At 47.2% G+C, this 16261-nt stretch overlaps 1 protein-coding gene across 4 annotated transcripts in view; it reads right to left on the bottom strand.

Moving 5' to 3' along the window:
• Positions 1–659: 659 nt before the first annotated feature.
• Pde10a (phosphodiesterase 10A) overlaps positions 660–16261 on the bottom strand; it is a 228422-nt gene continuing 212820 nt past the window's right edge. For 3 of the 4 annotated variants that reach the window (XM_032894693.1, XM_032894694.1, XM_032894695.1), the window contains exons 17-22: positions 15429–15584; positions 13328–13500; positions 8193–8304; positions 5987–6067; positions 4105–4193; positions 660–1526 (exon numbers count right to left, since the gene is read on the bottom strand). In XM_032894693.1, the coding sequence (XP_032750584.1) occupies positions 1409–1526; positions 4105–4193; positions 5987–6067; positions 8193–8304; positions 13328–13500; positions 15429–15584 (729 nt within the window). In that variant the 3' untranslated portion in view covers positions 660–1408. Of the gene's footprint in view, positions 1527–4104; positions 4194–5986; positions 6068–8050; positions 8305–13327; positions 13501–15428; positions 15585–16261 lie in introns of those variants that run through there. The other variant, XM_032894692.1, reaches the window with a different exon arrangement.

Here is a 16261-nt window from a genome sequence, read left to right as displayed (position 1 = left end):
TTTAGAAACCTGCGGGGAAATTGCACAGACAGTGTTAAAGTGAAGACAGGGTTGCGTTCGGCCCACTCTGCTCCAAGTGTAAGTCAATGTGTGGAAGGAAACTGAAGAGATTTTGCAAATGCCAAGCACCTGTGTGTACAGTATCGGGTGTATCAAAATCTATTCCAAAAATTTGTTTTAAAACGACGTTGCAGGCTCCTGCCCGAGGGCTGAGTGTTTGTCTCTGGCCAGTCAGTCTCTTCCTTCTCAAGGTTCACTGAGTGAGAACAACCGAGCTTCGTTCCTCTGGTTTCCATGCCGCTATTCTGAAAATCCCCATGGCTTGAACCTGTGTGGCTTCCTTAGGACTCCACAGGGAGGGCCCAGGGGGTTCTGGCTTCTCTAGAAAGTCACACAGGAGAACTATCCACACATGGCGGGCGATCGGCGTTCGTTCGTTCTTGTGGATGTCTGAATGGTGAGAGGAGACACCATCAGGGTCAATGTGGTAGTCCTGGACCTCTTCCTGTCCGGCATGGAGGAGAGGCCATGCTGTCAGCGCCTCTGAGGAGGGTATAGCATGGGATGAGGTGTCTTCTAGAATAATCTTTTGTTTTGGACGTGACTAAAATTCTGCCATAACACACAGTGAAAATATAAAGAAATTGTTAAAATTTACATTTTTTTTTTTTTTACTCACAAGATTTGCTTGCTGGAGGAAATTTATACGCCTTACTTTTATTTTCTTTGTGTGAAGGGTTTGGCAAAGTTGCCAAAGGCTACAGTGAGGGGAGGGGGGTGTGTTTTAATTCTTTGACATGGTTTGAGGTGAGCTGCAGTTCTCTGATGCCTGGGATGTACCCTGTGTCCCCTTGATGAGGGCAGAGGTATGCTTCCTCGTGGAGCTGACTCGCCTCCGTGCCCCCAGGTAAACTGAATGAACACACTTGTAGTGCACCTGCAACTTACAGCTTGAATTTCTCTATCACCTGTGGACTGTAACCTTCATTACATGGGTCCCAGGCTACGAACTCAAGTTACCTACAAGAAGGTCACATGTAAACTTCACGACAGGGGCGTGTGTCCCATTTCTAACAAACGCCACCAAGCAGTAGCATCTCTGTTAGAGATGAAACACAGAACCACACCCTCATGGAAGGATGCAGGTAAGAACCCCCCCTGTCGTCTCTGCCCCCTCCAGCCAGCGCAGTTCGGGGGTCAGGCGGAGCCATGGAATAGCCGACGTCTGAACACGGTGGAGCCCGGGTTGCTCACGGTCCGAGCTGTGCGCAGGGAGTCATCTGCTTCACATGGATATGCGACGGTACCTTCTGAGAGAGGTTTTCACCCCGTTAAAAAAAATAATAATAAAAAGAACGAAGTCACAGAAGCAGGTTGAGTCAGTTGCTAGGCAGACATCACCTCAGGATCAGTCATCGACCTTCCTGGTCGGCTTCTCAGATGTGCTTTTGCTAGTTGCTGGGCCTGAAATCCACATTGCTGTCTCTTCCCCGCGAATTACCTTCTCCCACTGATTGAGGTTATCCCTAGGAACAAAGGGCATAGTTATAGATGGCATCGAAACAGAGTCCCTGGGCTCGCTCTCAAAGGTGACATCCGCAGTGTGGGACAACTGGGCACAGCCTCGTTAAAGTCATTCTGATGCTGACAGTGGCTGGCATGAGGTGTCTGGGCAGGCTCTATGCCATGTCACCTCAGCTGTGAGCCTCAGAGGCAACAGAGCCCTGGGCGTCTTGTCCTACGGGCTCTGGGCTGCAAAGACAGAAACTCAGCTGGAGCAAGGGCTGTATTTCCTAATTATCAAGGACGGGATCAGCAAGTGTACACAGGGCTCCCAGCCAGGGCCCATTCTGGCAAGGAGAAGCCAGGGATGCCAGGTGGGAGAGCAGAAATGCTACTATCAAAATGACAGGGAGTTAGGGAGGCCAGTTCAACTTGCTTCAGCGTCCTCCATCTTGACAGCCTCTCGGGTGTAAAACAACTCAAACTCCCTGATTTGGGGTTCCAAAACACCCCAATGCAGACACAGCACCTCTGTCCCGGCCACCTCCCATAGGAGCCCCATTCCCCTACTGCCCTCCAATCTCTTCTCTCCCTGTCCTCAGATGCACATGTCCATCACAGGCCATGGCCTTACAACCCTGCAGTGGTGACTACGTATGTGCCTGGTGGAGTTCTTCACAGCATCCCAGCCTAACTTGGCTTTCCTTTTACACAAAGACAGTGTCAGAGAGAGCTTTGACAGTGGCAAGCTCAAAAGTCACACACTGCACTTCTAAAAATCTTCCTGTTTTTTAAAGCAAGCATGCAAAGATAGCTTCAGGGAAAAATTTTTTTAAAAAGATTCCTAAAATATGATATAAGCAGGGTAGAACTCCTAATCTGCACCATAACGTGCCATTTTCCCAGAGCTTAGAGACTTTCTGAAACGTTGGGAAAAGACATATATTAAAATAAGTAATTTCCTTAATGTTCATGTGTACTGTATTTACATACTAAAATGGACTTAAGGCAATGATTTAGGTCAGCCAGGCACAGAGAAATGGGGATTCATCAAAGTTGACCAAAGCCACCTAACACACTACAGCCAGCCCTGTGCTTGAAGGCCCAACAGCTACTCACAATGACAGCTTCTAGATGTTTATTATTAAGCATGGCATTCCAAGCAGGGAAAGGTGTTTTGACTTAGGACTGTTAACATACGGGTATGGATTCAGACGGTTTGATATTCCCGCTCCCCTTTAATGTGAGTACTTCCTGTAAGTCGATTCCTCCAGGAGTGAGCCACAGCCCACGCCCACAGTGTTGAGCCATCAACGGATCTAATTCTGGTGGCCTCCCTATGATTGGGACCACTGAAACTCAACAGGATGTGCCATGTGTGCCACTTTCCAGGAATGGAGGGAAAGGATACCATCCCTCAGACAGGAAAACAACTGATCTAAAATGGCCTCCCTTGTTGGTTTTAACTGGTGTTTCCAAAAGCAATCTATAAGCCAGATGGTGGTGCATGCCTTTAATCCCAGCACTCAGGAGGCACAGGCAGGCAGATCTCAAAGTTCGAGCAAGTTCCAGGATGGCCAAGGCTACACAGAGAAACCCTGTCTCGAAAAACACAGCAGAGGCTGGAACGCACCACATTTGGGTTTTATCTAATACCTTCTGGCTAAATGTCTGCCCTCTGCTTCCTCTGGTGTCCGCTCCAGCAAGACTGGGCAGTGAGGATGTGCCCCGGACACCATTCACTCCAGCAACTTCTCTTACAAAGGAAATTAGCATCTTTTAAAATGTCATTGTTCTTGACTGAGTTGGGCTCTCAGAAAAGGCAGCCAGAGCAGGTAACAGGTGAGAGGGTGAAGCATGTCCAGGAGGAAGGGTGCCCCCCAAGGGTCTCCTCTTCCACATACGGTTCCTACTGCCATTTAGGCTGAGTCTGTTTCTTGGCAATCACCTGAGCAGACAGCACAGTCCGGAGACACAGAGTTGGGCACTCCTCTGCATGGTGACAGGCCTTTTGTAGAAAGTGAATGAGCACGTCCTGCCTATAGACACTACGTAGGAGACACACATTGGCAATGAGATTTATGACAGAAGGCCCCTTTGAGTGTCTGGGGGGACCACGCTGAGTGTCTGAGGGAATGAGGTGCTGTCAAGGTCTAGCCAGTACAGAGCAGAGACATGACACTCACAGACTAAGAAGGGAGCCACTTATGGAAAGAGGCACACTGTTTTCATGGAAACTCCGTGTGCCTGGCCCACACAGCACAGTGAGAATCCTATTTCAAGGGGTCCTCTGCACCACAGCCCCTTTAGCTCAGCTGGGCACCTGTCCCTTGACCTACCCTGGTCCGTGGCATGGGCTGCCAGCACCATTTATCCTGTCTGAACTGCATCAGCTAATGTCTGGGATTCGACTCTGATTAGAAGTGGGTGGGGGTGGCTTTAGGAGAGAACCAACCAAGATTCCCAGATGGGGCGAATGGATATTGGAGCAGAAACCTGGGCTTTCTATCAGAAGGTTCGCTGTAAAGTGTGAATCCGGCATATCCACGGGCTGGTGGAGTGGAAAACCCCAAGAAGAGTTCAGGACAAGGCCGTGCCTACCTGCAGGCCTTCAGCAGAGGCTCTGTGGGTGGGAGGATCTGCGTCAGGGTGGTATAGCAGGGGATGGCCACAGCATTGTAGAATCCAAGCTGCGACAGGGAAAAATGAAACGATGTTACTGTTAGAAAGCTGACATTCTCCACCTTTCTGTCCCTGACCCTTAAGTATGAAGTCAGCTGTTCCTGCTGTGTGTTGTCTCTTCCGTGTGCTGTATGTGTGCTCTGTCTTCTGCATTGTGCTATGTGCTGTTCTGTGTGCTGTGGGCTGTGTGCTCTGTGCACTGTGTATGGGCTGTGTGCTTTTCCTGTTGTGTACTGTGTGCTGTGTGCTGTGTGTGTGTGTGTGTGTGTGTGTGTGTGTGTGATGTGTGTGCTCTATGCATTGTGTATGTGCTTTGTTCCCTGTGCGCTCTGTGTGCTCTGTGCCCTGTGTATGTGCCGTGTGCTTTTCCTGCTGTGTACTGTGTACATACTCAATTCCTTAACACACCACTACGGTTTACACCCGTGGAATTCAAAGCTTCAGTGAGTTAAACAAGATTCTAAATTCACCTGGCTCAGGCTTGAATCCAAGGCCTATTTGAGAAGCTGCATTAACTTAACGCTGCCCTGGGGGACATGTCAGAGTCAGGCTCAGAGTCTGTCACCAGCACAACTCTCTTCCAGCTTAGCATTCAGGGGCAGCCGACGTGTTTCTGGTTTTCTTCTATGACCTCTAGTCTTGTGCCAATTCCCCACGCTCCCCCAAGACTTGTACCCTTCAACAGACCTCAGGGTGCTCACTGAAGTTCTTCTCCTAGCTCAGCTCTCTCTCTCTCTCAACCTATGAGTCTCCACAGCTCTAACTCCTGATGTTACCCCACCTGCTCTAGTGAAGGGCAGACGTGGATTGGTGAGGGACCAAGCAGAGCACAGGTAACTGTCCTCCCCTGGTGAGCCCCTCTTCATGACAAGCCAATAGATGGCAAAGTGGCAGCCATCTGCTCCCTAGGTGAGCTCAGCAATATATTTAGAAGCATAGGAGAGGAGAAGCATTAGGAATTCTTCATGGCTCCCACTTGCTTTCTACTGCTAGAGTTACTGACGGAATCTTCGTGCTAGAGCAATGCTCATGTGTTTCCACGTTGAACCTCTTTGAAGCTAAGTTTGAGACAACGGTGTCTCATCTGAAGTCCAGGTGGCCCTGGCCCTCATGAGCCTCCCCTCCAGAGGCTCCTGGGGGGCCCGGGTTACAGGGATGAACCAGCACAGTGGGCTTGGTTTTAGTTTCATAGCTGACGCAGGCATTCTCTTATTTTAAACCTTAGTAAGGATTCACTGGGCTGGAGCATTCCAAGAAAAAAAAAATGGCTTACTAGGGAGCAGAGCACTTCACTGTTGTGACAAAATTACTTCACAATATGCATATTTAAAATTTAGATGAACTGGTAAAATATTTTGTGCATCTCAGAGATATTTAAAAACCCCACAGGCTACCAAAAGAAGTTACTTCTTTTGGCAAAGCTCAATCTATTTTAGAGCAAACTACTATTCTGAATGTAAGTTCTAAAACAAAATCTTTACTGGGACAGAGTGTGTTGTAACTGTTTGGGAAGACTTTGTTGGATCCCTTCCTTACACTACGTGACAAGACGTATTTCAAATAATTTAATAACGGAATGTAAGACTCAGCTGGGGGCGGGGTGTGTGTGGCTACACCCCCAGAGTGGGTGGGGGCTTCAACGGGTTCACACAAGCGCAGGGGCCAGACAGAAGACAGTTAACAGGGAGCTCAGTGTTCCAGAAAGTTCTGCAGAGGGTTAAAAGCCACCACGTCTAATACATAGATACACAGTAGACAGACAGATGGACAGCCATGTCACGATGGCTCTCGTTCTGCATACCTGTCCTTGAGGGACTTCATCTCGCTTGTCTCTGTCCATCATAGGGATGGGCTGTATCCCCAGCTTCTTCATCTCGTCCCCCTGGAAGAGACAGGAGGAAACCATTTGTAGTTTTCAAATAGACTTAGGACATTGTGGTATTCCTGGGATTATTCTTGTGCCCCAAGAGGCATGTCAAAGCAATGGCCATCTCTGAGTCGTTGTTTGGTGGGGGAAGGCTGAAGGCTGTCCTTGCTTCTTTTTCAAATCGTTATTCCTTTGTGTAAAATGAGTAAAACCAGGCTTTAACAGCATTGACTTTAGAATGATGAGCACTTTTCCAACTGTCGATGGGGATCCAGGGCCACTGACACCTCAGTACCATATTCCTGACATAGGTGGCTGCCCGAGGGGACTTCCCCTACCAGGCTTCGGGATGAAGATTTACATCATCCTCTAGAGATGCCACGACAGGAACACGGCATCCCTACAGCTCTTAAAAAGGCACTTGCTTCTGTTTGAAGTGTTAAAATCTTCTTAATGGTGCATAGTCATCTAATTTGATTTTTTTCTCAGAAATCACAGCCTCATACCAAAACTGTCTAAGATTTGTTAGAGTCGAAAGTAAATTACTACACTTAAAAACTCTGTGCCCTGAAACTTGCCTGGAGCACCCAGGTCCTCAAAGCTCACTTCTTCAGCTCCTAACTGGAGGGGTTCTCATCGTTTTCCTCTCCATCCAAATGAGTGAAACCTACCAAGCTCCTGTTCACTGTGGTGTCATATGTCCCATGAGGGACAAGTTTCTATGTGAGTGACTTAAGTGTATGCTTAGGGCGAGGATGGATGCTGAAAAGGAAACCCAGCGACGTGGGACAGACAGGCACCTAATGAGTAGCTTCAGGGACGGTTGGGGACAGAGGCAGGCTACAGCAGCAGAGGACATTAACTCCATGCTTGTGGTGGAGGATTGGACGTGGGGTGCTGACTGTAGGGCTACAGTGCCCTGGGGCCACATGACCCAAGACTGCAAGCTTCATCACTCGTATTTACTTCTACAAGGTATAGATGAGGAATTCTACAAGGGTGGGGCGGGTAGAGTGGGAAGCAGCGGCATGGAGGAAGGGAAGGAAGACACTGGACTTTAGGGATTAAATCAACTGAGGGGACCTGGACAGTACTCATGGCTCTGCCCAGGGAGGACAAGGTCCTGGAGACTACCTGTCATGTTTAGAGCTTTACCCACTGTGGAATCTGCAGGGAGGGGACCAATCTTATGTGCCTGTCACATCCTACCTCACAGATTAGGATTTAAACATAGTAGGTCAAGTATGATCTGTATGGTATAAAGCCATATGAAACACAGACTGTGTCAGTGAAGGATTAGTGCACTTGACACAAGTGTATATCATCACTTTCACTGAGCAAGACAAGTTCTGTTACACAGTAAAACAAAGTGTGTGTGTGTGTGTGTGTGTGTGTGTGTGTGTGTGTGTGTGTGTGTGTGTGTGCTCTAAAGCAGGGGTCCTCAGCCTTCCTAACACTGTGACCCTTTAATACAGATCCCCATGCTGTGGTGACCCCCGGCCATACAATTATTTTTGTTGCTACTTCATAACCGTAATTTTGCTGCTGTTATGAGTTGTGATGTAAATGTCTGTGTTTTCCCATGGTCTTCAGCGACCCCCATGAAACAGTTGTTTGACCCCCTGAGGGGTCATTACCCACAGATTGAGAACTGCTGCTCTGAGGATGGAAACCTTAAAGAAGACTGAAGCTGGGCTGGCCAGTGAACACGGGGACACTGTCTTCTGCCAGAGGTAAAGAAGGGTGACTCCTTTTATTTCCCTCACTGGTGGTGGATATAGCCCAGGGCTTCAGAGCCCACCATGTCCTGTGCACATCTGATGCGATATCCGTGAGCGCAAAGGTCAGCTATCAAATAAGGAGAGTTGCTGCAGCAACAATGAGTGAGCAGGGTGCTAAATGCTTTCAGCGGGGACCAGAGAACTTCCCCTCAGTCGGGTAGATTTAGCAGAGTTTTTACTGCATGACAACATAACAGCTGAATGTGTTATATGGGTGACTAACAGCCATTTTTTCCCAAAGCGACTCTTAGAATGGCCAGTTAAGGTATCAGGCTGACTGGCCAGGGGATTCATTTCTACTGAGCTAATTTGGCCATTTCTTGGTAATGTTTAAGTTAACATAAGAATCTAGGACATACCTCAGCCCAGAATTCTGCATATATATCATTTGCTGTCAATTTTGTAACTGGCCATAGTTTCGTCACAGAGCAAAGATCGCAGGCAGTCATCATCAAGCCGATGACACGGTCTCTAGAAGACAATACAAAACTGGTGAACGTAGGATTTCCACTTTTCTCAGGAGCCCACAGGGGTGGGGGCGGGGCACGGGCATCTCCATGAGTACAGTTTGCCTGTGTGACACTTATGCAACAGAAAAAGCATCAAGAAGCAAAACCGTGTAGTCTAGAAGGCGGGACAGCAACATGGAATTAAAGCAGTATGACCTACTGCTACAAGCCCTACAGGAGTGTGCTCTGTGCTGCTGGTGCCTCTCTGTGTCCCTGTTTGAGCAGACCCAGCAGGTGGCCTTACATTACCTTCCAAATTGCCGGGTACTCCTCAGAGCTATGGGCCAAGCATTCATTTCACAGACCCCTACAAGGTTAGCATCTCCTGAAGAGAAAACCTACCTAGTGCTTTCACCCTATATCCACAAAGTCTGAGATGTACAAAAGAAAAATGCTTAATTTCTCCAAGGGAGAAGTGGCATGACCAGATGGCAAGAGGGCTTGGGCCTGTGATGAGCTTGCTCACATGTAGAGTGGGACAGGCCACTTTCCTCCAAGGCTATTCTGTTGAACAAGAGCATGTTCAAACTCAAACTCTGCCCAAGAACCGAGTTTTCTGTTCAGTTTCTTGGCCTCCGTAGCAATGCGCTTTGTGTCCGACTTGCTCTCTGTACAAGTACAGCTAAATCTTTTCTCTTAAAGAAAAAGAAAGGCTTAAAGAATTCAAAGAAACTTATTGCCTTAAAAATTCAAAGAGCCATATTGGCTTTGCTGGATTTTCTCAAGTGATCTTTGATCTAGTGAAATAAAGTAAGGAATTTTATTTAATAGTTGATTTCACCATGAGGAAACTGCGCACATTCCAAAGATTAGGCATCCTCGGAGATCCAGAACTGTGTAACAGGTTAGACGGTGCAGTCACTTCCAGCTTGCGTGTACTTAGTTATTCTGAAGGACACGGGGCTACCAATGGATTTCTCCATTACAGACAGAGCCTGGGTCAATGGAGACGGTCTGTCGGGATCATCTGTCAAGGTCACATGGGGCCCTCTCCTCCTGCCCATGACAGGTGGACTGGCACATCACAAAGTACCATCCATCCATCACCTTGTTTCCGTTCCTTCACTCACCAACATCCACAATCTGGCTTTCAGAAAGGGAGCGTCCCAAAGGCTCATTACATCTGCTACAGGTCGGGGAGAACAACTGAGAAATGTTCACAGGTGTGTGACTGCCTATCATCTCAAACAGATGGCGTCCCAAGACCCGAATAGCTTAAAGTGACCAGGGAAATGAACACTTCTCTGGATCAGTTTAGTTTTTAGCTTCAAAAGAAAATCATTTTTGAGTTTAGCCATCTACAGAAATATGTAACTCATTTCCTTCCTCAGTCAGAAAGTTCATTAAACAGAAATAGAACATGAAAACTAGCATTATATTTACAAAAAATTATTTCATGTAATTGAAGTATGTCAATCTCATTCAATGTATTTTCACCAAACCCCCTAAGATTTTTACTCCAAATAGTATGATAAGGTTTAATTCCAAAAACAACCACCTCATTTCAGATCTGTAAAAACATTCTTAATAGCACTAGTAAAACGTGCAGACCTTTTCCACTGAAACGACCTCACAGGTAACACTGGGAATATAAGGCTCAGACACACCAGGGAAGCATTACTTCTCAGAGTTCACTGTCAAAATTATTTAGACAACACAAAATAAAGTTATTTTACTGCTCATAAGAAAGTCAACAGCCTGGAAATTTGGCGTGAATCCTTATTAAGCAAAATGACTGTTTTTATTGTTGATTATAAATCAGTTAGATGGTCATGATCCCTCGAAGTGCCAGAATGGGTGTTTCATTCTGTTTGTGGGTGGAATTGGACCTCAGCCCTGCGTGCATTCTAAGGAACAGCTGTGGCAGAGTCAACTTCTTGCTTAATGCATTCCCAGTATGACCTCATGATGACCTGGCTTTCAGTGCAAACCCCAGAGTGAAAGCTGAAAGAAACTCAGAACACAGCGTGGTCACGGTCTCTTGGTAACATTAGACACTTTGACTCCATTCATTAAATCTAACAATTCTGATTCCCGCAAAATAAGATAAACTCTGCTCTCACAGAAGCTTCTAGTAGGGAAAAGCAAATAAGCCATATAAAGCAAACCACGGAATATAACTCAACACTAGAAAGTCACGTGATACTTTTGGGAAATGGCACTCTACTTTTCATTCAAGTAAATAAATGTAAACGGCTCAACTAAAATGCCGGAGTGGATATTTATAACTTGGAAACTCTATGACAGATCACCCATTTGCTTCTGAAGCATACATGGTAAAGGGGTACGAGCCTGAAATATTCTGTAACTCCCGTTGAAGCAGCACAGTGAATCAGAAAAGACAAACACTGTGGGCAACATTGTAGCTTTTAGTCCAAGCATCAAGAGTGCCCATCTGATCACTTTTCTGACAGCCTTAAGATTTGCACAGAAAACAAAGTTACTGAGTGATGTTTTCCTACAGGATTTCTAAATAAATAAATATGTAAAAGAGTCCTTATGAAATATACAAGATGAAGTGTAATGATGAAGGCCAAGACAGAGGGACTGATTGTGTGGAGGGCCAGATGGTTACATAAGTGCTTAAGGAGACCTCCCAGGTGGCAAAACCCTTAATCCATTTGACTCAGTAGGGCAATGTGATTAGTCATTAAGTGATTTAATGCATCAAGAAGAATCATAAATATAATTCTATTAATATAAGAGTTTGGAGCCAAATGTAAGAATTGAACTATAAAATATACAAAAATGTATAAAATATTTGCATTGCTGTGGGACTCCATAAAAACAAGTTCAGGGGTTTTGGGATTTAGCTCAGTGGTAGAGCGCTTGCCTAGGAAGCTCAAGGCCCTGGGTTCGATCCCCAGCTCCGAAAAAAAAAAAAAAAAAAAGAACCAAAAAAAAAAAAAAAAAACAAGTTCAGGATGCAGCTTCATGAAATGAAGTGAGAATCTGGGGCTAGAGTGTCACTCACTAATTGAGGGTTTACCTAGCATATGTAAGGTCATGGGTTCCATCCTCAGAACACACACACACACACACACACACACACACACACACACACACGCTTGCACACTTATAAATAGAAAACATGAATTAAAACTATAAATCACCTAAAGAAATTATTTGTGACCAGGAACACAGAAGTTTAATATCCGCAGCAGAAAGATAGGTCAGAAGATGAATCATTAGGAACAGAAGTTCAGCAGGAAGCAAGCCTTGCAGACAGACAACAAGGCAATCACAGAGTGTGAGATTCCTCTGTGCAGCAGACAAAAGTGCACGGACTTGCCTCGCCCTCATGTTACAGGAGGGGTCAGTTCCTAGGGTATTTGTTGAAACTTAATGTATGCCTATTTCTAGCAATATGTGTCATATATCTTTAATTTTTAATGTATGTTTGTCTGCATGTATGTCTGTGTACCATGTACATTTCTGGTACACGCAAAGGCCAGAAGAGATCATATCCCCAGGTTGCCAGCTGCCATGTAGTGCTGGAAACAAAAGTCAGGTCCTCTGCAAAAGCAGCCAGTGCCCTCAGCCACTGAGCCATTTCTCCAGCTCTATGCTATCTACTTTCAAGGATCCCGGGGGAAGACTGCATGATCAAAATGTAATGCATCATTGCTAATAATGAAAAAGAATCTAGAAACCACCGATATCAATCGGGAGAAGGCTTCCCAACCTTTACACTACCTGTACTACATTGTGTTATAGATCTTCTTTTAAAGAATGAGTTTCTCTGGTATTAGCACATTTTGAGGAAAAGGCGCACGGCTATGTGTGCCCTACAGGCACGCTGTGCACACCTCTAGAGAAACAAAGTGCACGGGATGGTATTGTATTGAGCAGACGGCACTTGAGTGCAGAAGCAACAATGTCCCTCTCTTCTGCGTATTTCTTCATTCTGTAGTTTGTTAAGACAAATAGGCATCACCTTTAAAACTTTAACACAAATTAGTCACAGCTAATTTGTACTACCTCGGAGGTCCATATGCACTGACCATGAAAAATAGCTTCTTAATTTGATGTCTAAAGTTTAGTAATATAAATTATTGTGACTATTCGGTAAAAATGACTGGATACATCCAAGTAAAAGTAGAAGCATGGGTTTCTGAAATGAAGAGTGATTCCTGAGGGTCAAAAAGCCCTCTCGTAGGCAACATAAAGAGTGGTAACACACACCTCTGTTCCTGCACAAGGTCTGAAGCGAAAGTGACACGCACATCATGAGCTGAGGTGACTGAAGCACCCTGCCCCTGTCAACTTCAGAGGGGCAGAGCAGAAGGAACTAGAGGTCCCCTGGGAGCTTTGTCAACACAGACTCATTTAGTCCTGAGTGGGCCTTGCTGTGTGTGAAAGTAAAATGGCCTCTGTTGTCCTTCAGGAAGACGGTTCTATACACTGTGTAAGTTTCATGCCCGGTGGAATGTGGACACGCCCTGGTGTGAAGGGAAGCTGCTCGCACAGCTTCTGCTGAGCTGAGGTGCCCACATCTCTCTGAAGACACCATTTACTCCTGAGAGTTCTACAAATTCCCTTTCCATCGGGGCACCTAAGTGACTGTCTGCTAAGAACCCAAAAGCAGAGACTATCCTTGAGGAATATGAAGGTCAGATCCGGGTGGATCCCAACTGGGATCTGGAGACTAGGGTTGACCCACAAAGTGCCTGTCCATGCACCTAAGGATAAAGGTGACCTCACTGAGGAGAGGATGGCCAGATAGAGATAATCACAGCAGTGACCGCTCTGGCAGCCACCCAAGGACCATCCAAGTGGGAAGGCAGGTGAGCAGCTCACAACACACCAGACACGAATCCGAATCCACCACACACACCATCCTCGGGAGGAAAGGTGGAACCAGCACCAAACGCACACAAGCAGAGACACGGCCTTCCGGTTTCCTCCACTGAGCATGCGCTCACACCCAGTTACGGTTCTTAATCGATGTGTTGGGCTCTTGGCTTTTGCCAAGTCATTCTTACCGATGGGACTGGTTGTGGAGGTTCAGCGACCCTGTCTGGTACATCTCCTCCAACTGCTTCCTGTTCCCAAAGTACAGTGCGAGGTCAGTGGCGATGATGGCTTTGCGGATGATCTCCAGCACCTGCTCGTACTCGCTGGAGCTCAGGGTGGAGAAGATGTTGTGCCCTTCCAGCTGCAGAGAGACCAAAGGAAAACCACCAGTAGCACCCAGGATGCCAAGTGCCACCGTAATGACGAGCTCAGGGAAGCACAGGGCTGTTTGGTTGTAATGATGGAGCCATTGCTTACATGGGCCATTTTACCCAGTGGCTACCACTTGCTACCACAAAACCCATGTGACTTTACCTTATTTCTGTGTGTTTTTTTTTTTTTATGATGATGGGCTGATGGTGTGAAATTTCGAAGTTGCCGGCATGTTTTTCTCTTTGGCCAGTAAGTTTTGTACTCTACGGAAATTCCTCTCTAGCCTCAACTACCTCACATCGCACTGTGAATAGTAATCTATCTTCCCGTGGCTCAGGAGAGGTAGGCACATTAGACACAGTGCAGCAAAATCCAATTGGAAGAGGGAATCTCAAGTGGCAAGAAAGACGCCCAAGAGGTGTCAGCACAGAGGAACACAGGGATAGCTGAAGGGGCACAAGGCTGTGCCTCCATGCTACGTGGGGGTACCATGGAATAGTATTACCAGAGACGGAATTGCCCGCATTGAGCCAGAAACACAGGAGACCCTTGCTTCAGAGAGGGTAGAGTTTGGGTTTATGGGTGGGGAGCAGACACTCTGACCCTACAGTAGGCAGAAGCCATCCACAAAAAGACTTGGGTATTGAGTGGAAGCCAGGAGACTAGAAAGGGGCCGTTGGTGGGAGGATATATTCATGGAAGCTGGGAGAGGGACTATAGGTTAAACAAAAATGAAGAGGTGGGGACACAAAGGCTTAAGCTTGGAGGGAACAGCCCAAAGTTAAGTATGGTGGCTTGAATGAAAATGGGCTCATAGGAAGTGGCACTACTACTGGGAGCTGTGACCTTGTTGGAGTAGGTGGCCTAGTTAGAGGAAGTGGGTCACTGGGGATGGGCTTTGGGGTTTCAGAAGCCAGGCCCAATGTCTGCCTCGGTCTCTCTGTCTCTCTGCCGCTCTCCCCCCCCACCCCCCCAACACACACACCACCTCCCTACCCCGCATCTCTCTCTGCCTACAGCTCCAAATGTAGAACTCTCAGCTCCACCAGCACCATGTCTGCTGCCACTGCCATGGTTCCTGTCAGGCTGATAATGGACTGAACCTCTGAACCTGTAAGCCAGCCCCAGTTAAATGCCATCCTTTATAAGGCTTGCATTGGTCATGGAGCCTCTTTACAGCAACAGAACAGTGGCTAAGACATATGGAAAACTCATACGGAAACCTACTATTTAACAATACTATTAAAAATATAAGTGGGGGGGATGAAAAGAGAGCCGGGAAGCCTGGGGTGTGGAGGGTGGGGGTGGGGAAGACTGAGGTGTGCAGGGTGGGAGAGGGGAAGACTTGGGTGTGGGGGGGGTCCTGGGGTGTGGAGGGGAGGGGAGGGGAAGCCTGGGGTGTGAAAGGTGGGGGAGGAAGGAGATGAAGGGTAATAGATGGGTTAGCCTAAGCTTTATGGAAACTGAATAATTAGGAAGCCTAACTTCAAAATATAACTTTTTAAAAAAAGAGTTCAAATGGGGTGTTCTGCATGGGTGGACTACGCCACTCACAGAAACCATGGGCTATTAAACAAAACCACATTGCCAGATGTGGGACAGCTCCCTACCAATTATTTTGGTCAGGGTGACCTCAGAGGTCTCCAAAATGACCGCCAGTGCTGCTGGTCACCCACATAACTAGCCTGTAAGGACCCTGTCGCTGAAGACACCACGTACTGGCTACAGGATATGGAGAAAACCGGATCCTAAAACCCGCTCACATCTGTGGCTGTAAACGTCAGACAGCAAGGTAAACTGCTGCCTGCACAGTGAGCTGTGAAGCTCTCCCTCTCTCCCCTCAGAGCAGTTACCACCTCATAGGAATCCCCTCTGGTTGGGATACAAGGAGTGCGCACCTCAGCTGGGCAAGCTCACCTGGAGGATGGACACCGTCTGGGAGAAGTGGTGTTGCTCCATGGTGGAGGTGGAGTACAACGCTGCCAGGGGGTGGTCGAATTTCTGCAGGTAGCTGTTACTGAAGCCCCTGTGGTCCAGGTCGTGGCACAGACAGGCAATTAGCAGGCCTTTGCGCTTGGGGAGGTGAGAGAATGCAGAGATGTTTACAATCTGGTGAGGCGTTCCCTAGCTTACATTCACACTCCTTTCTGCCGTGGATGTACCCAAACTCTTAGGAATCTTTGAAACTGCAGACTTTTTTTGTAACATTGTTCTTTGTTTTCCTGCATGGGAACTTGACAAGCAAATGAGAAAATTTCTCTTTAACTCTGGGAAAGGAGGAGGAGGCAGCAAATGCACGGAGGAATTGTGGATAAGCTCGTGGATAAGCTCGGCTGTGCATGCAGCGGGACGCTTGGGTTCTCCTAGTTCTAACAAGGCCATTGCTACTCAGCCAATACACAAAACATGCAAACACAGGACACGTGAAAAGAGCATGCTACATTGGAACAAGGAACAGTGAAGTCCAAGAGAGTCTGCCATGTAATAAAGCAAGCGGTCTGGGCCGGCCAGAGCCAGATACCAACAGTGACTTGTGAGAAGAAGGTGTTTGGGAGGCTTGTGGTAGAAGAGCACGCCTGAGCAAGGCCAGTCTCATGCTGGAGACCTAGGGTCCTCACACAGACCTCATGTTCCAAATGACAAGGGGCAGTGTGAATGGACTCCAGGACAGCAGTGTCTGCAACTAGCTGGCAATTTTAGGAGACTGCCTGGGGATGTGTAAGGGATTCACCAGGAGGGCGTCAGGCACC

This window comes from Rattus rattus, chromosome 2, assembly GCF_011064425.1.
Source record: "Rattus rattus isolate New Zealand chromosome 2, Rrattus_CSIRO_v1, whole genome shotgun sequence".
In the NCBI taxonomy this organism is placed as follows: Eukaryota; Metazoa; Chordata; class Mammalia; order Rodentia; family Muridae; genus Rattus; species Rattus rattus.
The sequence above is the reverse complement of the archived record's forward strand: the minus strand, read 5'-3'. Positions and strand labels throughout refer to the sequence as shown.